Below are 27822 nucleotides of genomic sequence, written 5' to 3' on the forward strand. Positions count from 1 at the left end.
GCCACGAAGTCAAGTGCGGGAATTTTAGTTGTAGTGGAGTATTTTTACACGGAGGTGTTTGGATTTTTACATAAGTAAAAAAAAACAACCTCTGAGAACCTGCAGCAAACCCTTTGGCAAAGCACGGGAATCCACTGCGTATTCTCTCGGTGTAGCTGCTACATTAAATTTAGAAAGAAGTTCATAACTGTCCGTCTGCGGTAACAAGTTGTGCGACTACCGGCACCGGCGTTCACGATTCCTTTACGTCCCGCGGCCCGCGAACGCCGCAGGAGACGCGCCCCGCTTGTGCGTCGTGACGTCACCGGGCGTGCGTTCCCTTACGCGCTTCCCCGGAGTTCGCCGCGAATGTTCGCCGGCGTCTTTCCCTCCTTCTCCCTCCCGCGCGCGTGTTCTGATAAAACCGCTGACCAGGAAGCGCGGCCGGACTCACGCGGCTCGTCCCTGAGTCCCGAGGATGATTAAGACGGAGAAGATTTTACACCTGAAGAGCTGCCGCGGCCGGAAGGTCCGTGTGGTCCGGGAACACTATCTGAGGGAGCGGGTCCCCTGCTACAGCGGTGTGTGTCAGGCGGACTGTGTGAACGGTACAGCCTGCTGCAAACACACACTCACACTCTCTCACACACACACACACACACACACACACACACACACACACACACACACACACACACACACACACACACACACACACACACACAGAGGGACGAAACGGCCTCTTATGAATCATTTTCACAGCGATGACCCGACCCCCCCATACGCGCTGTAGCTAATGTCACAGCTACCAGCGTGACGACAGGCCACCGGGCAGTTGTTTACCAGGCAGCCGAACCGTGGCCCACTTCCTTGACTCACGCAGCTGCCTCACTGCTGGTTCCTCAGTCAACTTGTGTAGTCTACAGCAGTCAAACATGGCCCGCCCCCACCCAGCCACCCCGCATCGTGCAATGGGGAGGGATCTCATTTCACCATAGTTTTGGTTTTATTTCTGAGGTTTGTTTTTAGGATCGTCTTATTTTGAAAGCAGGGGTCATCTTTTTCCCATGAGCAGGTGAGATCTACCAGAGCTTCAGCCAAATGACGGTGGCCCGGCCGCATTGACAGCGTGGCTGGCTGAAGGTGCTGCTGCCTCAGGAAAACTGCCACCTATTTGTGTCTGAGAGCAAATTATTGACTTATTATACGATGTTACAAGTTCATATCTATTGGGATTTGCAGAAGTCTTGTATATAGAGCAGATTTCGGAGAATTGATGTGAAGGCTTCGACGCGGACGTTAAAAGGAAAACATCAGCTTTCGTTGTGGGGCCAGGCGTTTTTTGTCGAGGGGCCGGATGTGGCCCGTGGCAGCTCTCTGCCTGCCTCTGGCCTACAGTATTTGCCAAAGCCAGCTAAGCCGTTAGCGGTCACCTGCTGTTCAACAGCCATTAAAAACAGTCGAGTTCATGTCAGTGCAGGCAGACTGATAAGGTGCATGGTTTTATTAAACCATGCAGAGATGTGTAAATTAGTTACAGGACATCATCGCTATAAATAATCACAAAATAATCATCAGACTTCATGATGAACTGTAGGTCGTGTGCAATGTGTATCAACTGTCCAGTGTATCGGCTAATTAATATGATTACATCCTCACAAAGCAACACTATACTGTAGCTGATCTTTCGCACCAGCGTGAAGACTCTTTACCTGCACGGTGTGTCGACAGCCGTCAATACGGAGACGGGTTCCCGCATACTACAACCTCAAAAAATGTCTGCTGGGAGGAGCCGAGGATTGAGCTGCCGTAGAAAACAACGCAGGAGCAAAAGTGTTGCACAGTTTATGAAAAAATAATTTGCACTGAAGTTCAAGTGATGTTTGGTGAAACGCAGGCACTTGAAAACTTTGTAGTAGTAGCGCGAGAGGCAAGAGTATTTCACATAATGTCTGCTTACTTCAAAACCAGATGGTAAGGTTTTGCCAGAAGATCTGACCCACTACGTGGTGCCCGATGTTGGGGTGGTGGTGGACTACCTGGAGATCTTGGAGTTCAGAGAGCTGCAGGGCATCGTCTTCACCCAGACCGCCTGCCAGGCTGTGCAGCACAGCAAAGGACGCAGGTACGCTCGCACCGGCAGGCTGAACGTTCACACGATATACTGCTTGATCTCGGGTTGGTGTAAGTGTGGGAGGTGCTCGGGGAGGCCTTTTTTTGTGTTGCCCTCAGTTGTAAACCGTCGTGTTTCGAAATGAACGTGCTGGTGGTCGGACATGCGGGGTTTGTTTTCAGCTCCGGGCACACTGAGGGCAACAGGACAGCTCCCGTGGTCAAGACATTGTGAATTGAGCCTCTAATGACAACCCACCTGCACGAGTGTGTAAAGAGTGGGCAGAGGTCAGCCTCATTACATCAGAGCTCTGCTGAGATCCGGCCTGTGACTTGAAATATGGCTCCCACACAAACACGCAGGAGTGCCTTTGACAAACTTGATGAACGCTGTGTATACGGAGTCCCACATGACCTCTGGTTTTGATTTCTGCTTACGCTGCCTTTTTAAAATCTTGCATCATTAATATGATGAGGCTTTCACTTTTCATAATGTTACGGAGACGTAGTCGGTAGAACATATGCTGATGCCCCGCTGTGTCAGTACTGCAGTTTCCCGTTCGCTTCAACACACAGGGAGCCAACAGGAACGTGCACTGTGCGTGTGCGCGTGCGTGTTTTGATGCACTATGTCAGTATGATGACATCCGAGTTTCTTTGCAGCTTTGCTTTTCTACCAGCCCTGAATTTTATATCGTTCTTTAACAGTCTCGTAGTATATGAGAAGACACTGTATCATCTGCTCATCTTACGTAGTAAAAGAAACATCCAACCTGCTTGTATTTCTTCTCTATTTCTTCAAACCAACAAACAAAAAAAAAAACATTATTATTTTCAACGATTTCATAGTTACCTATGTCATGGGATCGCAGACATGCGATGATAAGCGAATGGTTTGACGTTTTGAGAAATACTCCTGTTCACTTTATTGCAAAGTTAGATGAGAAGATGGATACCATTAATGTCTTTCCGGTAAATATGAGGCTGTCATTAGTAGCCGGTTATCTTAGCTTAACATAAAGGCTGGAAACAGGGGAAACAGCCAGCCAGGCTCTGTCCAACGGTAACAAAATCCACCCAACATTATGCAGGCTCAGTGATTAATGTGTTAATATATCTTTAGTTTAATCTGTGCACGAACTGAAGTGTACCAAACAACACACATGGCTTTACCGGTGCTGGACTATTTCTTCGACGGGTGCTTTTTACACATAGATTTTTGTACAGGTTACAGAAATGAGACGTGTTAATTAGTGAGCTATAGAGGTGTTTTTTTTTTTTGTTTAACTTTGGACAGAGCCAGGCTAAGTATTTCCCACAAACACTGTTCCCGGTGTTTGTGCTAAGCTAAGTGAACCGGCTGCTGGCTGTAGCTTCATATTTATCACACAGACATGAGAGTGGTATCGAGCTTCTCATCTAACTCTGCAAGAAAGTCAAACTTGAATCCTTCAGTCTGTTGTAGTTATTCTTGTAGTTATCACTGTGATTTGGACCGTAAGAGTGTCTGAAGCTGGAGTTTTTTGCCTTCGTTTCTGTGCAGGCAGTACAACCGTCTGCGAAACCTGCTGAAAGACCCTCGACATGACTGCGTACTGTTTGCCAATGAATTTCAAGAGTATTCCTACTGTCTTCGAGAGAAGGGGGAGAGCCAAGAAAAGTGGCAGACCAGGTCAGAGCCCATTACCACCCTCGCAGCATCCTCACCGAAACGCCACACTACATTAAAACAGTGTTTGCGGACAGACCTGTTCGCATCACACCTGATAGGAGCCGTGCCCGAGCACACACGAACTACGGTATTCCTTGACTGTGTGAGAAGTGACAACAGCATGCAGTTTCGATTGCACGAAACTGTTGTCATGTACAGTGGCTTCAGAAAGTATTCAGACGAGAGCCCGACCGATATTGGATTTTTTTCCGGGGCGGTGGCGGTACTGATTGTAGGGGTAAAAAATTCTGATATCGATATATCGACCGGTATTCTTTATATATATACTGTATATATACATATGTTTTAGTTATATTGAAAAGGGAAATGATGGGGTCGTTGTTCATTAACTTTCCAGAAATGTATTTCACAACCTAGTTAGCAACTCAGCGTGAAGACGACGCTTGACTCCGCACCGCCGTCTGCTCAGCTGCGATGCCACTCTGCTACATGTGCTGCAGACAGTGCTGAGACGATTGTGGAGTTGGAGCGCACCCTGCTGGACAAACTGTGTGACGACACCATTACTTGATTACTCCAGGCATTGTTTTCTGCATTATGTTCTGGGGAAAAAAAAAAAGTTTTCATATCGGCCAACGTATACGCCACTATGGATATATATCTGTAATAGGTCAATACTGGCCGGTTAAATCAGCTGACCGATATATCGTTCGGGCTCTAATTCAAGAACCCTTCACTTTTTGCACATTTAAATGTGTTGTAGATTTAATTTTAAATTGATAAAATTGACATTTCTGTCCAGCAGTCTACACTCAATAATCCATAATGACAAGTGAAAACATGTTTTAAGAAATTTTTGCATATTTATTTAAAATCAAAGACTGAAATCTCTCATTTACTAAAGTATTCAGACCGTTTGGCAAATTGAATTGATTGGACATAGTTTGGAAAGACACACACCTATGTATATAAGGTCCCACAATTCACGCTGCAAGTCAGGTCAAAGACCGAGCCATGAAGTCCGAGGAACCATCTGTGGACCCCCGCGATGAAACTGTGGCGAGGTATAGATCAGGACAAGGGTATGAAACCAGGATCAGGAGCACAGTGGCCTCAATAATTGTGAAATGGAAGAAGCTTGGAACCACCAGGACTCTTCCTAGAGTTGGCCGTCCGACCAAACCGCATGACCAGGCAAGAAGGATCTTGGTCAGGCAGGTGAACAAGAACCCGGTGTTCTCTCTAACAGAGCTTCAGAAGTCCTCTGCAGAGATGGGAGAACCTGCCGGAGGGACGACCAACTCAGCAGCTCTCCATCAATCAGGCCTTTATGGTGGAGCAGCTAGACAGAAGCCACTCTGAGTAAAAGGGATATGGCAGCTTGCTGTTTGCCAAACAGCATTTAAGGACTAAAATGTTTCTCTGGTCTGATGAGACAAAAACTGAACCTTTTGGGTAGGACTCCAAGCCCTTATGTCTGGCGAAAACCCGGTACTGCTCATGACCTGGCTAACACCATCCCTACGGTGAAGCATGGTGGAGGCAGCATCATGCTGTGGGGGGGGTGGGGGGGTTCTCAGTGGCAGGGACAGGGACAGGGAGACTGGTCCGAACTGAGGGAAGGACGAATGCAGCCAAATACAGAGAGGTGCTTGAAGAAAACCTGCTCCAGAGTGCAGGCGACCTGAGACGCTGGGGCGAGGCTTCGCTTTTCGGCAGGACAATGACCTGAAGCCCACAGCCAAGGACAAGGACAAGTCTCTGACTGTCCCCGAGTGGCCCTGTCAAAGCCCGGATTCTAACCCCGTAGAACATCTGTGGGGAGACCTGAAGATGGCAGTTCAGGCGCCTTCCATCCAATAGGACGGAGCCTGAGAGGATCTGTCAGGAAGAATTGGATAAACTACCCAAATCCATGCGTGGAAAGCTTTTAGAGACTTAAACAAGAAGAGTGGAAGCTGCAACTGCTGCCAAAGGGGTCTGACTACTTCAGTTTTTGGTTTTTAATAAATTTCCCTTTGTCATTTTAGGTTATTGAGTGTAGATTGATGGGAAAAATGGCAATTTCTATCCATTCACAATTAAATCAACGCAATAAAGTTATGCAGAAAATGAAGGGGTCTGAATTTTTACTGAAGCCGCTTTGTCTTTTTCTCTGGGTCCTTCAGCGGTTTTTAGATGAAAGTTTCAAAAATGCAGTTTAGTAATGCATAAACCCTGAAATCATTTCAACGTTAGTTCAACTTGTGCAACAGGCTGGTGGTGCAGAACCATATGGCACTTATGCCCCCCCCCCTTCTAGGCAGTGAATCAAACATTTACAATTGCTTGTGTCTATAGGTGCCTAAAGGCTGAAGGGGCAATTTCAGAAGATGTTTTTGAATATCCTCTGCCAAAAGCCTGTTTGGTGGAAGGCTTAGATAATAAAAGGGTGCATGCAATGGAGACAAGTGTGCAGATGCTTAATTTATTTTATTGATTTTTCAGCTGCCAAAAGTCCGACCACGAACCAAAATCCCCAAAGTTCAAATCAAAATGATATGAAACACAGAAATCCAGACTCAGATCTTTGGTATTTTTTATCCAGTTAACAGAACCATAGTGAATGAATTTTTTTTATTTTTTTAGATCAAATAATCAGCCGGTCCTTTCAGCACTATTGTGATGTCTGCTGCATAGATCAAACAATCTGCCAGCAAGGAGGATGAAAAGGTTCAGCCACCAGCTACTGGCTCCGTCTGTGAGCAAAACTTTACCTCTGACACAGAGGGAAGAGATAATTAGGCACACTTAAGATATGCCGCTTGCCGCTGTGTTTTGTTATCGTAAAGATTTAGTCACAGCGCTGTGGCTGTTGATGATGTGGTCCACCGGTGTTATACAGCGTGTTGTCCCCAAACTTTTTAGTTTAGTTTTAAGGACAGAGGGTTGGAGTTGCAATCTGCTCTCATGAAATTGGTTTATAGCGTTAAAAAACCGAGTAAAACAGAGCTGTAAATCATCTATGTCTGTATTCTTTATAGTGTTGAAACATCGTTTTAAGTTACGCGTAGTGTTAATATATGCCGGCGTAACCAAAAACTAAATATCCACATATAGGGCTTTAACAAGCAAGCTGTCTACATGCACCTTGTGCTTGAAGTTGTGAATTAACTTTGTGTGTGTGCGTGTCTTAAGGTGTGTGTACTCTGCAGCAGTATGGTACTATAACCACCTGGCAGGCATGATGGACATAGTGATGATCACGGAGGACCAGGAAGCCGTGGCGCAGTACAGCTGCCTCAACTCTGGAGTGTACGTCATCTCCGTCCAGGTACGCGACATACCTGTACATTGCCACGCCGACCGCATACTTTAAGGCCAATCTCCTTGGCTACAGTTCAGTCCCTAAGTATTTGGACAGTGACACGTTTTGGCCCCGGCACGCTGGATTTGACATGACAAACAGCACTAAAGTGCCAAAGTTCAGCTTTAATTTGAGGGTTTTAACGTTTGTCTAACCTTTTTCTTCTTTTTTTTTTTTACCTGTGTTTCCAGTTCTCAGCAGTTTATTTGATGATCACAGTGGTATTATTACAAAACTGAATGATGGCCAAAACGGCAAAAACAATCAACTGGAACTATCCTTAAATTATAATTTTTCTTGGAATCATTATTTTGGACTACGGGAGCATGGAGAACAATAACAATACGATTCCTCTAAGAGTTGATAAACTACGATTAAATAATGAAATTATCGTCCAGCCCACCAAGATGTCACAGAGCTTGTGTACTATAGAGGTAAATGAAGTAAATGAGTCAGATTGAAAAGGGCATTACCAACAGACTCGGCTCTACACAGCGAGTACAAGAGACCGTAAAACATCTTTCACTTTTACATCAGTAATATGTTCAGCTTGTCTGCTGGTCTTGCTTATATCGGTCTTGCTTATATCGTATAAGCAGAATATCGTGGATTGCTCACAATGCTTAAGAGATTTTTGCACTGCCGTCCCGTGTACACGCTCCATCCTTATGGCTCCGGTGAGCTGCCTGACAGTATGCTATCGGTGCAGTGGAGGGGAAAATGTCAGGAAAGAGTGAAGTTTTATTGCTGGTTTAAAATTCTGACGAAGTGGTTACGGCCTGACTCAGTGGAGCGTCGAGATTTGTCTTAACATGAGAAGCTGTGATGAATCGGAGAAGGCCCGATGGAAATTGTGTGAACGGCTTACTTCGAGAAAAGGTCAGCAATTTATTTGTCTTGTCTACGTGCACCTGTTAACAGTTGTAAAATCCTGTTAGAAATTAGTATATGTTGTTGGAAAGGAAGTGAATACAGCTGATGAGTGGAAGAGAAATTCGAGAGAAATTGGTTGCAAAGCAAAAAACAGCATCATGGAGTCATTCTGGTGTCAAGTAGATTTAGGATGTAGCCTGGAATAAGTCCGAGGAGCTGATAACAGGATTCCGTGGAAAAAAGACTTTGCGAGTGTATTAACATCTACGCAGGCAGTTTAACTATCCAGAGTAGATTTGCGATATAAATGAAGTGAGAGTCCCGTTCGTTTTCTGCATAGACAAAACGAGGTGACCGACTGTTGGAGCGTTTCAAGGCTTGGATGGACATGAAATCGTCGGTATAAAAAACCAACAGCTGTGTTTGAAAATTTCTGTTCCTTCCATTTAAAAAGGCTGTGGACGTAAAGATGCAGTTCAGTAAGAAATATCTGATTCACCGAGCTCAAAGTTCTGACACGTGTGCCGCTAACGCTGAGCAGAGGCCAAAGACGACACCCTGTAGAAGCCTGATTCAACATTCAGCAGTTTAAGTCCGTTCACTCTCAGACTGTAGGTCACTTTTACATGGATTTGGCAACTATAGCAGCTGCGTTTTGTTCCAGTTCAACAGCTCTGATTGTTGCCTCTGATCGGCTTCCTCTTCACAGCGATAAAGGCCGAGGATGATTGGTATCGTACTATTTCAAAACCGTCTACCTTTCCAAACCGACGGGGGGGAAAAACACGAAAAACGCTGACATAATTAAAACCTGTGGATTTAATTTGCACTTATTGTACTGTTAAATTATCTGGGAGCAGCCTGTGTTTCTATCTTTAAGAAAATTTGGGATATCGTGCAAAGAAAACTCGTGGAACCGGCTACTTTACATTGGAAGACTAATTTCTTCGGAATATTAACCCTGAATCTGAAACTGCATTATGGATTAGATCCATAATGCCAGTTGCTGTTTTATCTGTTCCAGAAATTTTCTTCATCCACGTGTTTCTTTATTTGCCAGGAGTATTTGCAAAACTTCTGGCCGGAGCTGCAGGCGGCCCATGAGCTGTACAGCTCCATTTCTCAGGCGCTACAAGAAAAGGAGGGCGAGGGCAAGGAGAAGGAGTACGCCGAACATCTCCCGGCTGAAGTCCTGGAGGCTGGAATCAAGTCTGGACGGTACATTCAGGTACGCTACAAATCCACTCACCTGGCTTATGTCCAGTGAGTCTCCTTAAAAAACAATCTGTGTTGATGTTCGACAGGAAATTAGCAAAAGGATCCTTAAGATGTTTCTGGAAAAAACGCTAAATATCCAGTAAAACTGCAAACTTGTGCCTGGTTTTATCTTATATATGAACATCAACTTGCAGAAACTTGAAACTTGCTTGAATTAGGTAATCCAACAAATATTACAAGTAGTACAAGTATTTTCAGGGTAAATGGTATTAATTCATGTTAGGATCAAGCGGGTAAAGCACTCTAAAACGGGACTGCGGCTGATCGAGGGCAGCCCCAGTGCTACGGGCATGCTCAGTAATGCACCAAGTTGTGAAGAGAGGGATTATAATTTAACACCCCAAGGGGACATTTTCTCTTTCTTAACAGACTGGTGAATTAGACGTGTCAATGATCCTAGAGTCAAAATAAATCACATCTTTCCTTCCTTTTTCTCAGGGTAAACTGAAAGTCAGCAAGCACCGTCCACAGACTGAAGCTTTTGTCATGATGGAGGGTTTTTCTAACAAGAGCACAGGTGCGAAACCACAGCAACCATCAAAAAACCTTTTCTTTTGGTGATTTTTATTCAGGACTGCCACTGGCCACAGGCAGTGCAGGCACATTCAACTGTCATTCACTACAGACAGACAGGCACCTCATTTCTGGGGCCCGGATTTGTTTCTCCTTGTTTCATCGTCATCTCTGCCGCCTGTCTTCCCCCTCCCCCTGTCCCTCGTCCATCTCAGAAACGGGTTGGCGCGTGTTGGTGCACGGTGATAAGAATCGTAACAGAGCCACGGACACCGACGTGGTCGTGGCGGAGTTGTTGCCAAAGAGCGAGTGGAGATGGAGGGCCACGGCCCTGACAGAGGGTCAGGGAGAAGAGAAGAGCGGAGAGGACAACGGGAGTAAGGCGCTGCCGACAGGTGGGGCCGTCCATGTGGAGTTGAGGGGTTTAGTCACCACTAACACTTATTCTGGTAGAATAAGTGTCACCATACCGATCTGTGATTATTAAAACTTGCAGGCCGCATCGTGGGGATCCTGCAGAGGAACTGGAGGGACTACGTGGTAACTTTCCCCCCCAGGGAGGGAACGCAGTCCCAGAGCAGGAATTCTCAGCGCATCCTGGCTGTGCCCTGGGACCATCGCATCCCCAAGATCCGCATCAGCACTCAGCAGGCTGATGCTCTCCAGGTGTGTTCTGCCTTTCACTGGCTGCTGAATTATTTTTCCCCATCGAAAACTCTTCACTTACTTAAAAAGAAGCTAATTTGACTCATATAAGATTTCCCGACATGATCAACGTGCTCTTAGAACTGGATTTCTTGATGCTTCATAATTCGTATGTGGGCTGTCGAGGTTAAGTCACTGTAATTTGGGCCAGTGACAGTGTGGCATTTTTGGTGTTGCATTATTCTGTCTCCCTAAAAATCAAACAGTGTGAGCTCGACTTGATCCCCACTTCGTTATGCTCCAACGTAAACAAACAGAGGGGTTTTAAAAGGAGCTAAACGTGAGTGAGGTCGTGTGATTCGCCTGCGTCTTCTTCACCCAGGACCACAGAGTGGTGGTGCGCATTGATTCGTGGGAAAGCACGTCGTTCTACCCCAATGGCCACAGCGTGCGGGTTCTGGGTCGGGCTGGAGAGCTGGAGACGGAGGTCCAGACCATCCTCATAGAGAACTGCATCAACGAGCTTCTGTTCTCAGATGCACAGGTCAGAGAAGAGTCGTCTGCCTCGGGGGGGGGGGCACTTGGAGGGAGAAAAACTCCACAACAGGCTGTTCAACACAACTTCTTACATATTTTGGCTTGCAAAGTTGTTACAACTAAAACGTTAGCAAACATTTGCAAACGTACACGTTCAGCAAACACGGAGTCGTGTTTTTAGCCACCTGACAAACTTAGGTTCAGTATTTTTGATTTCCACCAGCTCTGGAGAAAAACACCTTTAGCTGCTACATGTTCTCCGTTTTTCACCAGCTAGACGCTCTTAGTGGAGCTGAAACAATTAATCGATTAGCTGATTGGCAGGAAAGAAGTCCGCAACTATTTTGATAATCGATTAATGGTTTCGTGCAATATTCAAGCAAAAACAGTGAAAAAATGCCCAAAATTCTCTGGTTCCAGCTTCTCACATGAGCGGATGTGCTGTTTTTCTTCTTTCATATATCACTGAAAACTGACTAAACAATTAATCAATTAATCGAAAATATCCACTCATCATCGGATAAGATTAAAATAATCATTCAGCCTTAAATAAAAGAATCTGTAATTAAAACGATTCAGTTACAGACAAGGAGCCAATGCAAAGATTTAATAAGGAAGGGAATTCATTTGGGCTGTTTTTTAGGCCTCAAGGCTACGCACAATGTGTTTTGCTGGATCCAGACATTCCTAGGGCACCTTTTAGACAGAGTGATAATGCTGAGCAAACGTGGGGACGCCGACATCCAGAGGCGCCTGAACAGGGCCGAAGTGTCGGAGAGTTTATTGGTGCCTCCCGTTTACCCAGTGTCGACACATTAATTGCTGAATAGTTTTCATGTTGCTCAGTGTGAATGGGAAAACTATTCATCAATGAGTGTGTATGTACGGTAAGGGAATGGCCTTGTTGAAACTAAATGTCTTTTTTTTTCTTTTCAGTGCAAACAACATGTTTACCTGCTTTTTTTTTTTTTTTTTTTTTTTAAATTACAAGTCTTTTCAAGGACTTTCGAGGACAGAATGAAATCACCTTTTTTCCCCTCTCAGATTCATAGTGCTCATTTTGTTTTGTAAAAAGTGGCCTCTGCTGAAAGACGTGTCTCAGCACAGCGCACAATATCGCGTCGCCGCTTTTCATGAATTATTTACCACATGTCCCACCACTTCGGCTTTCGTACTGCACAGCTGCTTTTGTGAGATTTCGAATTCCTTATGTAACCTCATGTTTTGTTTTTTTTCTATTTGGACCGCGTCCGTCCATCGTCAGCTGAGAGAGCTGCCGGCCAACTCTCTCGACAACCCGTGGAAGGTGGATCCCGCCCAGGAGGCGGAGCGGCGGGACCTCAGGGAGAGTCACCTGGTGTTCAGCATCGACCCAAAGGGCTGCGAGGACGTGGACGACACGCTGTCGGTGCGCAGCCTCGCCGGCGGGGAGGTGCTTGAACTGGGGGTCCACATCGCCGATGTCACCCACTTTGTCACGGAGGGCTCACTCACCGACTTGGAGGCACGGAGCAGGTGAGAAACCTTACGACACCTCGAAGAAGTTTTCGGGGCAACTTTCTGAAGCACAAAGAGGCTAGAGAGTCTCTACCTGCTGCATCAGTCACACACGCTTTAAATTTCTGCAATTTAAGTCTCAAAATCATAACAGCGCGCATAGAAAAGAGGAAACGTTTAGGGGCAGATTTACGAAGGCTTTTGCATCTGATTTTTCAGGCACAGATGGAAAAGATTCTGCCCCAAACACATGTGGTGTATTTATCAAACAGATACTGTTTGCAGGATGAGACATGATAACACAGGACGATTATTCCACTGGATTTACCGAGGTCACGTTTGGCGGTGAAAATTCTCCGCCTCTGAAAAGCAGGTGTAAACAGCATAAACGGGATCGACACAAGCCACAGGTTATAGTCGGAAAATAGTAGTAGTAAAAAAGATGATAATAGTAATAACGCATTTATTATGAAGAAAAATTAAGCAATTAAGTAAATAGGCTGTTTTTAAGGACAAGGAGTTTGGTTAGTGTTCGTCACACCTGAATATGAACTTGACCATCAAGTGACGTGTGAAATCAACTCAGGGTGCAACTAAACTTTTCCTTCTTCAGTTAAGACATTTGAGTGAGTGTTTGGCTGCATTTTTACCTCCACCTCCACCTGGTCTGCTCTGAGCAGCTGTATCTGCAGTGCCCGGGTGCAGTGCCCGGTTGCAGTGCCGGTTGCAGTGCCCGGTTGCAGTGCCAGGTGCAGTGCCAGGTGCAGTGCCCGGTTGCAGTGCCAGGAGCTGACTGCGTAATGAGCCGTTTCCTTAGCAAATCAGAAGCTGAGTACGTTCAGATCCTGAACACAAACTCAGTGCAAACCGCAGGACACATTCGCGCAACGCCATTTCTCCTTAAATCTGGCCCCCGCTGAGCTGTCTCTGACAGTCTCTACTCGTCTCTATTATTTTGTCCATCCTTTGGATGTAGTATCAGTTGGAGATTCTCGTCATTACTTCTAAGGCTAACCGAGAGAATCTTGAGCGTTTCCGATCTTTTAACTCCCTTTCCTGCAACAAGACCCTTCATGACATGTCTTCATGTCAAATGTTATTAAAACTTCCACTGTCCTGGCTTAAGACACGAGGGGGTCGTGGTTTTACTGTTTTAGCTCCAACACTGTGGAACAAACTTCTTTCCATCATCAGGTCGGCTGAATCTGCACCACATTTTAAAAAAGCTCTTAAGAAGGGCACTTTTTATGTTTCCCGTTGTCCTTATTCTGTTTTATTTCTATACGACTGGCTTTCCCTGAAATCCCTGTTGCATTTCATGGTATTGTATTTTATGTACACCAACGAAGCACCTGGTAGCTCTGGTTCTGAAAGCTGCTTTAGAAGTAAAGTTCACTTGCTAACTAACTTGGTTAGATTTTCATGCCACGTCGTAGAAGCAAATTAAAATGTTATAAGTGTGATTTTTAGACCGTTCACTGGAGTGTAAGAAAAAGGAATGTGCAGATTTATTTATGCATGATATATATATATATATTTTTTTTTTTTAAAACTAATTTATTTCACGGCATCATCAGTAATGACAGATGAACTGCACATGGTCCCAGTCTTAGGAATGAGAGCAGGGATGGACGTGATACAAAGGGGGCTGGAAAAGCCAGGGCACCCAACTCGGTGCCTCTTTTTGAAATGTGGCTACTCCATCAAAAGAAGAAACAGATGACACTGCTGTGATGCCGGTTCTTCCTTCTTTTCTTTGTCCTCCTAAGGGCTACGACCTACTACCTGGCGGACCGCAGGTACGACATGTTGCCCGCTGTTCTGAGTGCAGACCTCTGCTCTCTGCTGGGAGGAGTCGACAGGTCAGTGGTCTCCACGGCTCGTCGTGTTTCGGAAGGTTTTTAGTTAATTATCACTATTCTGAAAACGCATCGAAACAACGGTGTTGTACATTTTCGCATTCGCTCTCGAATCCAGGTATGCGATGAGCGTGCTGTGGGAGCTCGACGCTCACACCCTCAATGTCAAGGACGTGTGGTACGGTCGCACAATCATCCGCTCCTCCTACCAGCTCCACTACGAGCTGGCCCAGGCGCTCCTCGGCGGAGAGCGCGCCGAGGTACCGGAGCTGGCCCAGCTCGGCCCTGACGAGAAGGAGGCCAAGCTGGCCCAGCTCACCCGGGCTCTGAAGATGCTCACGGACGTAGGCAGACACCTCCGAGCGCAGAGGGACAGAGGAGGGGCGCTGGAGCTGGAGGGGTTGGAGGTAGGCTTGGGTTCTCCCGATTCGTTGTTGGTGTCTATTTCTAACGTTTTGTACTCTTGGCTAAAGAACGATCCTGATCCTGATCCTGATCCTGACGCGGAATTTGCGTTTGTATTGAAGCGGAGCTCAAACTGTGGAATAATTGATGTGTTGATCAACAGAAAATTAATGGGCAGCTATTGTAACAATCAATTGATAATTCAAGTCAATTTCTAAGCAAAAATGCCAAATATTTTATGGTTCCAGCTTCTTCAGTGGTAGGATTCGCAGCTTCTCCCAGTCTGATTTGGACAGTTATCTGTTTTGAAGACATCACCTCGCTGCACAGACCGAACAATCGATTAACTGAGGAAAATATTCTGTTGATGAACGTGATTTAGACTGAGATGTGTAACTGTCACATACATATATGTGTGAGACGTTCGGGTGTCCACATACTTTTCGATGACTGTCATGTGCCAACCAGTCCCAGTCTGTCATTAGTATTTAAAAGCAGAAACACAATACTGCCTGAATATGCAGAGTTCCACTGCCTTTGATTTGACGCTAGTATTAAAGGCCAGAAGAGTCGTCTTTGGGCAGAAAACCGTTTTTCTTACACAAGCTAAGAAAGGAATCTCAGTGTGAATATTGTAACAAAGGCTGTGTGGATGCAGAGCACTCCGCTGCGAAACTGGTGACGGTTTTCACAGTAGACCGGCGCGTGTCATTTACGATGGCTGGTCGGCCATCTGTCAAAACATGATATGAGCCCTTCCTGCTGTTCATCTGTGAGATGCTCTCTGATAAACTGTCTTTTACTTTATTTAGGTACGTGTGACAGCTTGGGTCGTGGTACGGCAGATGTCGTCAAGTAAAACAGCTTTTACCAAATAAGCATTATTTATTGAAGCCGCCGCACTAAGAGCGTCTTTATTACATTCGAGGTGTTGTTGTGAAAATATGTGGTCATGAAATAGTGTTAGTTAGTGTGTGTGTGTGTGAGACTGAGCCAAAATAAACTGCAGTGTGTGTGTGTGTGTTCATGGTGATGAAGAAACATGTCATAGTGTGACTCACTGGTGTGTTTTTAATAGTCTATGGGCAACAATGGAGCTCTATGGCTCAGAAGAATGAGATATATCAGGCTTTGGATACACACGCACACACACTTCTCATGGGATTTGTTGACAATAAAAAAAAATATAGATAGCAGCGTCATCCCTTAATATCTACAATAACAGTTCTTGTAACAAGTAAGGATTTTGTTTTTGTGAAGGTCAAACTGTTAAACTCCTCTAGTTCAGACCCAACTGGTCCAAAGCAAATAAAAGTCTCTTGTGCGAACGGCACAGTTGAGTAAAACCCTTTCACCGTCCCTTCTAAGGTGCGTGCCCAGCTGGACGAGGAGAGGAACATCACAGCCCTGGTCCCCCGTCAGCCCCTGGAGGTCCACGAGACCGTGGCCGAGTGCATGATTTACGCCAACCACTGGGTGGCGCGCAAGATCCAGGAGATCTTCCCTCATCAGGCCCTGCTGAGGTGTCACCCGCACCCGCAGCAGGAGCTGTTCGGCCAGCTGGTGGAAGTCGCCAGGGCCAAGGGATTCACCATCGAAACTGGGTGACTGATTTAGGACGTTAAGAGTCTCCAGTATGGAAGCTGGGGAAATGCACGCTGTGTGTTTTCTTTCATTCAACAACCTCTCTGCCGTTGAAAATCTGCAGTTTAGCGAGTGAATTCTGTTTCCGCAGGACCAACAAGGCTTTAGCTGACTCCCTGGACCAGGCTGTGGACCCACAGGACCCGCTGGTGAACCGGCTGCTGAGAATGATGACCACCCAAGCCATGCCACAGGCTCTATACTTCTCCACTGGTGCTCAGTCCCGAGACCAGTACTACCACTACGGTACACTGGACAACACTTACCCTCAGCTATTGTTATCCCCAGGCTCTAGTTCGTTACACTGTCCGGTTCACAAGCACATGAATTTACCTCGTTTCTGCGCTTTGACGCAATTATTCAAAAAAAGCGAGATTGTTGAGAGTTGAAAGAAGATTAAAAATTAGAATTTATCCTGGCAACCTGTGCCGATGTCTGTTTTCTGTCCCTCAGGTCTGGCTCTGGACCGCTACACGCACTTCACCTCACCCATTCGTCGCTACGCCGACATCATCGTCCACCGCCTTCTTATCGCGGCCATCGCCATGGAAACGGGAGCGGGACCCGGCAAAGCCTTGGCCAGTAACAAAGAACTGCAAGAAATGGCTCGGCATATCAACCAGAGGAACTTGGTCAGTGCTGCTCCCGTGATCCGCTTCTCTCTAGATGAAATAACCTCAGTAGTGTCCTCTGAGCTCTGACCTCCGTGTGACCTTTCCAGGCAGCAAAGCAAACGCAGAAGTTGTCCATCGAGTTGTTTCAGTGTCTCTACTTCAAGGAAAGAGACCCTCAGACGGACGAGCGCTGCGTTGCCGACGCCGTCATCTACTCCATCCTAGACGACGGCGTGTTGGCGTTTGTCCCAGAGTAAGGAACTAACTTTTCTTCGCTTTTGGTCGTTAGTTATGCTTTTAAAGGACAGAGATGGCAGTATTCTACATTTTCCTTATTGTCATCAACTCCCATGAACAGACCAAAACTAACAATGAAAATTCCCCTCCTCTGTCTGTGGCTCCCAGCTCCGAGCTGATTGGTTTCTACTGAAGATGTAAATCTTTTTTTAAAAAAGCCGCAGTAATTTCCCCAAAAAAAACATCTGCTCACTGTAGTTTTTACCAAACAGGAGGAAATATATCAAGCATTTGGTGGGGACTATTTTCACTGGTGGATTAATCCACATTTGGTGCTGTAGTGAGTATTTCCGGCAGGAGGAGTGTGTGTGTGTGTGTGTGTGTGTGTGTGTGTGTGTGTGTGTGTGTGTGTGTGTGTGTGTGTGTGTGTGTTGATGGTGATGAAGGAACATGTCACCCAGTGCAACGGTGTGGCTCACTGATGTGTTTTGACTGGAGCTCTACGGCTCAGAGGAACGAGATATATCAGGGTTTGGACACACCCACAGAACACTCGTTAGCGGGAGACATTCATTGTTGGTTTTGATCTTTTCGACAGTAAGAAAAAATGAGCTATTTGTGATCAATTATTGCTGGAAAAATGAAGCCATATCTTTGACTTTCCAGTAATAATTACAAATATACCCAGTAAGCACAGATTTGGGGATTTGCAAATCAAAATTTCTCAGTCTGGTCTAAACTTGGCTGTAAAAAGTGTGCACCTGCTTCACTTTGAAACATAGTCATTTAAATTATGTTAAAAAAACGGCACGAATGCGTAACGCAGATTTTTTTTAAAAAGCATTTCATTTTTCTACCAAATGAAGTCTGGTTATATCAAAGCTGTCCAGATGTCTTTTGACCTGCAAACCAAGGCCTTGTGGGATGGTGCGGTTGTGAAAAAGCAGCATCGTTCAGACTCCTGTGCGTGACTGCTTTCATCTACAGAAGAACAAAATATGTCTGTAGAAAGAAATCAGTGGCATTAGTTAATTGAGTTATCCTACTACTGTTTATTGGCTTAGAAATTAAAGAGGTGGTCGTTGCCAAATGATTTTTTTTTTAAAAATACAAAGAACACGTTTTTCATCTTTGTAATAATTGGTAATGCTAAGTGAAGAAGCCTGTAAAGAAAAAGAAAAATTCAGTTCTGAGCTTCAGGGGGTCTCATTGGTGAGAGTGTCGCAGACATTTTGACATGTGATGTATCAATAATCTACATCACGCATGTCATTGTGATCAATAACCTTAATAAAGGCTGCACTGCAGTTAGTTGTTCCCCACTGAACCACCCAAATGGCACCAAGCCGTCGTTAATGATACTGGCTACACCTGTCAAAACATCCGCATCCGACGGCCCTGACTACACCTGCGTTCTCCCCAGGTATGGCGCGAGGGCGCCCGTGTATATGAAGAACCGCGAGGGCCAGGTGGTGTCCGCGGGACAGGACGGCAGCTGCGAGTGGCAGAGCGGCTCGGTGCGACGATACCCGGACCGCGTCACCACCACCTCCAGCCGCGGCACCTCCACCTTCAGGCTGTTTGACCACATCACTGTGAGTCGCAGAGCAGGTTGATTTATTACATAGTCTATGTGATGACAGCCTGGTCGCATGGATCACGAGCGGCTCTCTGCAGCGGAACAAACGTTCATTGTTTCTCACCAAAATGCAGTGTGTGTATTCTTTAGCTCTAGCGAACGTGTCAAATGTGTTTTCAGTGCTTTAAAAATATTTTAGATCTTGCGTTGTTGACAGCCACATTTGCGTGGTAGCAGCGTCTTCCCTGCCTTGACAGGCACATTACTACGATCGGCCAAACACCTCAGCAGGATGTGGCAAAAAACGGGGACCTGCTGGTTAAAACGCTGTCCCATGACGCTGTTAGGCTACCATTAATGACGACGAGCGTAATTATAAACCAATAAAAAATGAGCAGTTGAAGGTTTTTGGTTTTGCCCGAGTGACGCTTTTTAAGTCACGTCTGATCATTGTCGGATAGTCACTTCAGCTGCGTATACTGCCCGTGTTTTATCGCGCTGCCACTCTTCTTTATGTTTCAGAAAACCAGGTATTCCAGATACAGAAACGTTGATGTTCTGGTCATTTCACCGTTAACATGGACGGTTTGTTTGTTTATAGGATGCCCATATACATACAAATGTACATGGGACAAAATCTCTACATTAACAGTTATATCATAAAATTAAAAACACTAAGAATATAAAGTGCAACAAACACAAAATAAATAGTGACTCTCAGTCGGTTTAAAACAAGACTCGACTGGCTCTAAGAATCTTTCATAAATTAGTTTCTTTTTTTACCTTTACCACACCAAAATGAAAACTTCCATCTTGGCTGACACCCAAGTGATGTTTAACTTGCAACTTCTCTTTGTATTAGTATCGTACATGATGAGGGTTTATCAAGTTAACAGGTTCCAACCTGAGGCGGCTGCTGACGACTCTTGCATCCTCCTCTCTCCACAGGTTCGTATCTCTGTCCAATCCACGCATTGTCACGCAGACCGTTTAAACTTCGAGGTCATCAGCAACAAGCCTTACCACAGCGCCGGGTCCCAGCAGCCGCGCTCCCAGGGCCGCAGCCAGCTGGTCCAGGAGGTGGTGCGTCTGGCCGAGGAGGCCTACCAGCAGGCCCAGGAGAAGGCGGCCCGCCGCCCCAGATTCTCCACAGAGGAGAGGGAGTTCTGCCAGAGCAAAACGCCGAACCTGTACTCGCTGCTGGAGGAGGTTAGAGAGCTGGCTCTGATGGACCTGGAAATGGTTCCTCAGGTCTGCGCAACAACAGCATAGATCAGCTGTGAATCATGTTAACGGACGCAGAAAAGCCTGATGGGTTTGTGAACATCTCACGGACGTAACATTTGTTCATGGATATTTACTGATAACATGAACCTATATCAGAGCAGCCCGGAGCAGAAGAGGCTTTTCTCCTCCACAAATAAACATTTCTCCAGTCATTTTTTAAAATCATCATTTCGATGGCAGATTTGTAATTATTCATTATCTGTATACTTTCTATCATCTCAACAAGGGCAGGTTTGATGATGCGAGGTGGTGGTGGTGGGGGGGTAATCGGCCGATTCTTTGGACATTTTTCATGTCGTTAGCCCGAAGGTGAAGACATGACCGGAGACATTGGTAATAACAACAATAGAAAAGAAGTGTAGTTAAAGTCACAGTAATTACAGAATTGTTCACATTAAGATGTGGAGTCACGGATGAGACTGACTGGTGAAGAGAGTGTACACACTGGGACTTTACATTTTAATAAAAATTGTGGCACTTTAATAACCTACTGATACAAGTCAACAGATACTAATACATGAATCAGGACCAATTTTGAGAGTAAAAACTTATGTTTACTCAACCAAGCACCAAAATGAGCATCTGATTTGGGCACACTTCATGGGTATTCATAACAAAGTACGTCAGTGTTTATCGGTGTATCGCCCCGAGTGATGCTGGATTTTCTGAGGCTGATACCAGTATCAATATTTGAGGGTTAAAAAGGTCCCATAACAACATATCTGCCAATATTTGCTTTTTAACAAACATTTTCTGAAAAGGATCCATTGAATCTGGTTATTAAAAAGCTGAGCTTCATTAATTTGCTCATTCTTTATTTAGTGTTTGCCTTAGTTATGATTCATGCATTAGTTTCAGTGTTATTGTAGCTTGTAGAATTTATTCTGTAAGAGTGTTTTGCTGCCTGAGCGTGACCGCTGTTTTGTAATTAAAGCTGTATTGACCTATAGACATTTTGACAGGTAATTGAACATTGTACAGTGTGTATTTGAAAACAATGAGGTTATAGGAGGCATTAAAGTGCCCAGATTTGATTTGGAAGGAAACATTTATTGTTATTGGTTGAAAAAAACAAAAAAAACAAAACTGGTAAAGACACCAACTATTCCCTGTTTGTTTTTTTAAACGATAAAAACAATGTAAGGTCACATTTTTGCAGAGGCTTCATCAGTTTACGGCCGAGACCCTTCATGACGTTACTAAATGAACAAAAGCAATCGCATCCATTAACGAGTCAGTGACCACGACCCTTTTTTTTAAGAAACTTGTTTCTAATTAATGACATTAAGGCTCAGTGGACATTTCTAACACCTAGTAGAGTTGAGAAAACACTGAAATTTGGAAAACTTAACAAAATTCTGCTTATGTTGAAACTTGGATTCCTAGTTGATCGACAGAAAAATCAATCTGACTATTAATTCATCGTTTAAGTGAGTTTTCAGGCAAAAATGCTAAAGGTTACCTCGTTTGTCAAATGTGAGGATTTTCTCCTTTTTTTTTGCCGTCTATGACAGTAAACAATATCTTTAGGATTTGGACTGATGGTAGGACAAAACAAGACGTAGAAAACGATTTCAACTCAGGTTTTAGGAAGCTGTGATGGACATTTTTTCACTGTTAACAAGACTGTAATCAAATAAAAAATGATTAACCAATAATGAAAATAATTGGTAGTTGCAGCTCTGTTCCAGTCTGTGTTCACTTTGATAAAAAGTCTCTATGCCCTTACATGATATAAAACACCGTGAACAGGTGTGCAGCTCTACCCACAAACCAGCAGCCATGAAAACAGGAACAGGAATTCTGAATTGGAACATATCAGTTTGGCCACTACAGACCACAAAGAACAGTTCTCACTCACTCACTCTCCACTCACTCACACACACACACACACACACACACGCACACACACACACACACACACGCACACACCCACACACACACACACACACACAGTGAGCTTCTTCAAGTGAAGCTCACTTCCAAAGCTTCAGCCATACAGGTGACACTCTGAACCACAAAGAGCATGTGCTGCCCTCTTGAGGCTTAATCTCCGTCCTCACACCTGTTGCTGGGTTGCTGGTCTGGGTTCAGGCTGGTCTCCTCATCTTCCTCACGCTGACTGGATTCAGCTGGAGGCTCAGAGTCTTTTTTCGGAAGCTGGCTGGGTTGTTGTGTGCTGCTGCCGACTGGCTCCAGGTCTGAATCCCCCACCTCCTCGCCCCGATAGTGAGAACTGTTGAGGATATTTGCAGACGAGACAGATGTGGGTTCGTCTACTGATGTGGGTGTGTCCACCGTCTGGGAGTCTGAGGGATCTAGAGAGGAGAAAAACAGTGACATCAGGATCAAAAGATCAGATGCTGCACAAACAGCAACTGATTAGAGCTACAACTAACTATTATTTTCATATTTCAATCGTTTTGTCTATAAAACGTCAGAAAATTGGGAAAAATATTTGTTAAAATTTCACACAACCTGAAGAAGTGTCTTCGCATGTCTTGTTTTGTCCGACCAACAGTCAAAACCTCGAAGATGTTCAGTTTACGATCACGTATGACGGATAAAAGTATCCAACCCTCATATCGGAAAAGATGGAACCATGAAATATTGGCATGTTTGCTTAAAAACAAACTGATTATCAAACTAGTTCAGTTAAACTAATGGATTAACCAACTAATTGTTGCAGCTCTACACCTGATTTAATTGGAGGTTTGATGCATTTTAGTGAGTGTTCCCAAAATATAAAAATTACATGGAAAGGATAAGTTGATGGATTTGATAAGAGTTTAACAGTTTTGATAATAGATTTATTATGAGTTATTTTCTATGTTAAAATAAAACATTTTTTGATTCCACCTTCTTAAATGTGAAGAATTGCTGCTTTTCTGTTTCGTATTGTTATAAATTGAATTTTTTTTGGAGTTTTACAGACAAAGTGAGACATTTTAACATGTCACCTTTGGCTCTGAGAAATTATGATGAAGATCTTTTTCACAATTTCTTCGATACTTGATTGACTAATAACAACTAATCAAAAAAATAATCAGCACATTAATTGCTAATTAAAAATAGTTTGTTGCAGCCCTAAGACAACTACACTGACTGGTCTGATGAGGATGCAGTAATCAAACATTATAGGACACTTCACCACGGGCGTTGTTTTGGTGAACCTTTTTTCTCCGTTACTGAACCGAGGAAGTGCCGCTCACCCGTTTGCTGCTGATGCTGCTGGCGGGCGAGCCTCCTCTCCAGGGCTCGCTGTCTGTTCAGCTCAATGAGTCTGCGCTGCTCCTCGGTCAGGGAGGGGGCAGCTGGCGAGGGGGCGGGTGGGGCAGCTTGAGCTGGGGTAGAGTGGACTGGCCCTTGTACGTCATCGGGGAAGCTCGCTCTGCTAAATGGATCAGGATCTCCAAATACTTGCAATTCAGGCGCCGCCTCTTCTTCACCTAGACCAAAACAATTTTCCATACGACTTTGAATTTATACTTATCATTTACTTACTTTTTATTTATTCATACTTATTACTCTGATTTATGTTACTGATTTGGGGGAGGTTACAGGTTTCACTGGCCAGTTATTCAGCAGCAAGGCAAACAGACAACAGACCCTTGCTGTACAATACGCATCCACATGAGGCTTCAGTTGGTAACTGACCATCCACTGGCTCATGAAGTGCAGCAGGTGACTCATTTATTACACCGAGTAAATTTTACCAGCAGTTTGACAGGTGATGATTTTAACCCCCTACGTGCCGGGTGTCAACGGTTCACGTTTCAAATCATTTCTGAACACAAATCACTTGTACTCCTGTGAACACGACGACTATCACTAGTGCGTTTTTAATCTCTTACCATCTTTACCCATAAAATCTTCGTGTGTCAGTGGCATGTCCAGTCGTATCCTTTTGAGACAAGTCTGCCAATGCAAAAAGGCAAACAATTACTAAATATGCACTATAGATGTCTAGTGCACTTCATGAAAATATTCAGCATCAGCGTCCTCATCTCACCTGCACTTCCTTCTTGTTGCCGAGCTTCTCCACTTTGTCAATAAAGTCCTCAAACTGCAGTTTGGGGTACAACCTGTGGGCCCAGTTCTCCATCTTCTGCATCAGCAGCCGCAGGTCTGCAGCCTGATCGGAAGAACACAAACACATCATGGAGTTTTGGTTGAATATATATGATATGAATAAGTTCAGCCGTTATGAACTATTCCACAGGTGTCTGCTGAATTTAACTGATCTGTTGTCAGTTCTTACCTCATGTCCTTTGCCTTTAAACTGGACATTGTCAAACAGTGTTCGGAGAGCTGGAAGTCCTCTTTCTGAGATCAGCCTGGAGAAAAACAAAGCGTAAACATTTTAATTCTAATCAAAAACTTATCCACAATGAAACCTACATTAATAGTTTCTGTGGCTAACACTTGGGGGCAGTGAAACAAGCTGGGAACATTTGCCTATTATCAGCTTATAAAGATGTTATAACGAACATGGTGGCAAAATGGTTTCATTTTTACGCCTCTAGCAGACGCACAGCTACATTAAAATTCATCTGGAGTTGTGTTTATGATGATTTCGCTCTTGTTTTAGCTCTGGTTTGGTCTCCACCAGCTCCTGAGGGAAATATCTGGCTCTTTAGGTGCTAAATGCTCCACTATGTTCACCAGGTAGTTGCTGATTTTGTCTGCCATTAGGTTCTGGGCAGGTAGTGAAACGTCAGCGTGCAGAGCTTTTTTTGCTTTATATATTTAAAAAAAAAAAAAAAAAAACAACAGCTGTCTGCTGCTGCTGGAAATAAGGTACGACCAACAACAGTTAACAATGCTATGACAACACTAAAAACGCCTTTCACATTGCACACTCATTTAATCTAGGGTTACACAGTATCGAAAGTTAAAAAACAGTCCCACCAGAATCTCAACTTTTTGTAATTAATGCCAACTAAAATGACTGAATCTGTAGCTGTGTTTGTGCAAAATGCAAAGTAATTTGCAGCCTCAGTATTCGTGTTTCTTTGCAATAAAGTCAGCAAGAAAAACCGACACTTAAATAATTCACTGATTCTCATAATATGTAATTAGATCCAGTAAGAGCCAAAATTATCTTCAAAACCATAAGTGGAGCTGCAATTAAATGATATAGTCTGTAACAAACAATAAATCATGTACTGCCCAGGCTTTTTCAAGCAGTAAAAGTACATGCTTTAATCGTGCTTTGTGGCATCCTCATCAGCTGACAACACACTACACTTTTTTATTCTGCATTTTAATGAATTTAATGTGAATAGCACTGATGTCTGAGGTACCTCTGAGAGTCCAGCTTTGGTTGCGGCCTCTTCACTCCTCTCCTTTTAGCAGCAGGGACCTCAGCCAGCTTGGATGCGTCACCGTCTTCCTCCTCTGCATCAACCACACCACATGACAACACGGACGGACGGTCAACATCCCCTTGTTGACATTTACACTACAGAAAACCTTCAGGAGGGCAGATTAGAAACTGGCCTCTCAAATCGAGTCCACCAGTTACTCTCTGTAGGTGTTTTTTTGTTACATCTGTACAATAACCGTACCATAAGTCTATAATCCTTTTCAATATCTCAGTATAAACTGAAGCTAAATGTTGAATATTCTCTTGACTGATGACAGATTTTGGCAGCAGCCTAATGCATTCTTCTTCTCACCATTTGCAAAAGGGTCTCCCTCCTCTTGTCCTCCCTGGCCCGGGGAGTGAGGTGGTGGGAGGGGAGGGAAAGCTTCATCCACTATGCTGTTGTAGTCAGGAATGTCGTACCGGCCATTTTCCTCCGGGTCTAGCATGGTGGTGTGTTTTCCTGGAGGAAAAGAAAGAGCTGTATCACTCACAATCATCTTTAAAAGCAATGCTGACTGCTGTAGTCCAGGCTGGAGGTATTTGGATAGTTACACTTTTTTTGTTTTGTTCTTCAGGCTCTGTGCTAAAGCTCATTCAATTTTAAATAAAAGAATGGAGGTTCTATCATACTGTGGGGCTGCTTTGCTGGCCTCTGGCCTACATAATTTTAGATGATTAAACTTCTAGTAAAACTTAACTGAAATAAAGTGTTTTTGGTGCACATGGTGCTGCATAGTCCTGAATGCTTCTTCCATCACCGTTCCTATAATATCCATGTAGCAACATTCCCATAATTCAGTTTCTTAGTGTTAGAGTTAGTGTTGCTGTCAGTGTGTCTTTCAGTGTTACAATGCTAAAATTAGCTTCCAGTTTGACAATTAATAGAAAATCTAAAGGCATCCTAAATGATACTGTTGTTTTTTGATCCACTTATTGTTGTTTAAGGGATTTCATCGGGATTTCACTGCTGTTTTTCCTCGCCCTGACCACAATGGACTAGATCTGGCTCAAAAACACCTATACCCGGACTTGTCAAATCTGGACTAGACTTACCACAAAAAGCTGAAGGCTTAACCCAATTTTAGATTTGTAAAACCTTTATTCTATTTGTGAAAGTACAAAAAAAAATTCTATATCAATTGCAAGAGCAGCAAAATCTTTTTTTTTTTGTGTTTACACAAATATGAAACTGTGTTTTAAACACTTACTGGAGGCTATTCATGTATAAATGTGTGTGTGTGTGTGTGTGTGGTGGGATGCAATGAAATCACCATTATTTGCTTTTATAAATAATACTAAGGTTTCACAGATCGAAAAGTGAGATGTCTAATAAACTTTCGCAACTATAAGTTGTACGAAAAAAACCTGAACCTTTTCCCTTATCTGCAGAGCTGGAAGCTGTTAATCTGGGGGCAAAGTCGCCATTGTTCCATTTTTTTTAAATGAAATCGCATTATCGGCCACCAATATCAAGTGTCGTCCCGCCCTGGCTCATTTCTATTATCGGCCAATGTAAAAACAGATATCGGTCGACCACCGGAAGGCGGCAAACTCAACCAAGCATCAACATACAAAATGAACAAACTGTCAATAATTCGTCCTGTTTTTCACCGGCACACACGGAGGCCAGGCGGAGCCGGACCCGCCTGGGTGAACAGGACTTTCACGTCTCTGTCTGGACCTCGAGTTCTGAGAAACGTTGGTCGCGGTAAACGAGTAAACGAACGCCGCGCTGTCGGTGCTAAGCTAACTACCGGCTGGCGTACGTTAGCTAACATGTAGGTTGACTGGTGCCGGCGAAATGGCAACGCGTAACTCAAACCACAAGACTACGGCATCAAACCAGCCCATGGAACACCAAATAGTTATTCAAATGAAATGCCCAAAACACTGTCATACCAGTTACGAGCTGCCCGGTGAGCGAAGCGACCTGCAGCGCGAAGCCAGCGACACCAACTTCCGGTACGGAGATTTTTTTCTTCTTCTGAAATTCAAAATAAAGTCCCGCAGATATGAGCCCAGTCTGGCACCAGTTAGACAGACGACCGTGTGGAAGTCCCGGGGAAACGCATACAAAAACAAATCCAAATCCAATCTCTCTCCTTCCAAAGACTCTAAAATTCGACCTGGCAGATCTTAAAACAGGACAGATCACGTATTAAGAATTGATTGAACACTTGTAGGAAGGAACTGAAAAGGTGTAGGACACTTTATAGTTGTTAAAAACTGTTTTAAAATATTTTAAGGCTAATTCAGTATATTTTCTCCATGCAAGTTCAGGTTTGTTATATAGGTGATAAAGGAGCGGTTTGTATGCCTCTCAAATGATCATTAATCAAATTTTTCTGTTATACTGGTGACAGGTTAAACACAG

At 44.3% G+C, this 27822-nt stretch overlaps 2 protein-coding genes across 4 annotated transcripts; one reads left to right on the forward strand and one right to left on the reverse strand.

The window, feature by feature from the left end:
• Window positions 1–457: 457 nt before the first annotated feature.
• dis3l (DIS3 like exosome 3'-5' exoribonuclease) lies at window positions 458–21024 on the forward strand. 3 transcript variants are annotated; one of them, XM_040140923.1, is made up of 18 exons: window positions 458–587; window positions 1951–2104; window positions 3635–3763; window positions 6941–7076; window positions 9043–9210; window positions 9699–9777; window positions 9989–10168; window positions 10270–10439; window positions 10801–10962; window positions 12220–12470; window positions 14222–14314; window positions 14430–14718; window positions 16085–16320; window positions 16452–16606; window positions 16814–16992; window positions 17082–17227; window positions 18635–18806; window positions 19739–21024. In XM_040140923.1, exons 1-18 carry the CDS (start codon window positions 458–460, stop codon window positions 20060–20062), a joined length of 3153 nt encoding a protein of 1050 aa, XP_039996857.1. In that variant the 3' UTR covers window positions 20063–21024. The 3 variants fall into 3 exon arrangements, with proteins under 3 accessions (XP_039996857.1, XP_039997026.1, XP_039996945.1); XM_040141092.1 differs by lacking the exon at window positions 458–587 and adding an exon at window positions 908–1054 and having other exon boundaries at window positions 6961–7076; XM_040141011.1 differs by lacking the exon at window positions 458–587 and adding an exon at window positions 1055–1122 and having other exon boundaries at window positions 6961–7076.
• Window positions 21025–21106: 82 nt separating this feature from the next.
• On the reverse strand, window positions 21107–27468 carry tipin (timeless interacting protein). Its single transcript, XM_040141344.1, has 8 exons — window positions 27348–27468; window positions 25759–25908; window positions 25384–25477; window positions 24339–24414; window positions 24090–24212; window positions 23932–23995; window positions 23290–23526; window positions 21107–22395 (listed from the first exon to the last, which is right to left on the reverse strand). The coding sequence occupies exons 2-8, from the start codon at window positions 25892–25894 to the stop codon at window positions 22124–22126; spliced, it is 1002 nt and encodes a 333-aa protein (XP_039997278.1). The 5' UTR covers window positions 25895–25908; window positions 27348–27468; the 3' UTR covers window positions 21107–22123.
• Between the last annotated feature and the right edge of the window lie 354 nt (window positions 27469–27822).

Source organism: Xiphias gladius, chromosome 1 (genome assembly GCF_016859285.1).
Source record: "Xiphias gladius isolate SHS-SW01 ecotype Sanya breed wild chromosome 1, ASM1685928v1, whole genome shotgun sequence".
NCBI classification, from domain to species: Eukaryota; Metazoa; Chordata; class Actinopteri; order Istiophoriformes; family Xiphiidae; genus Xiphias; species Xiphias gladius.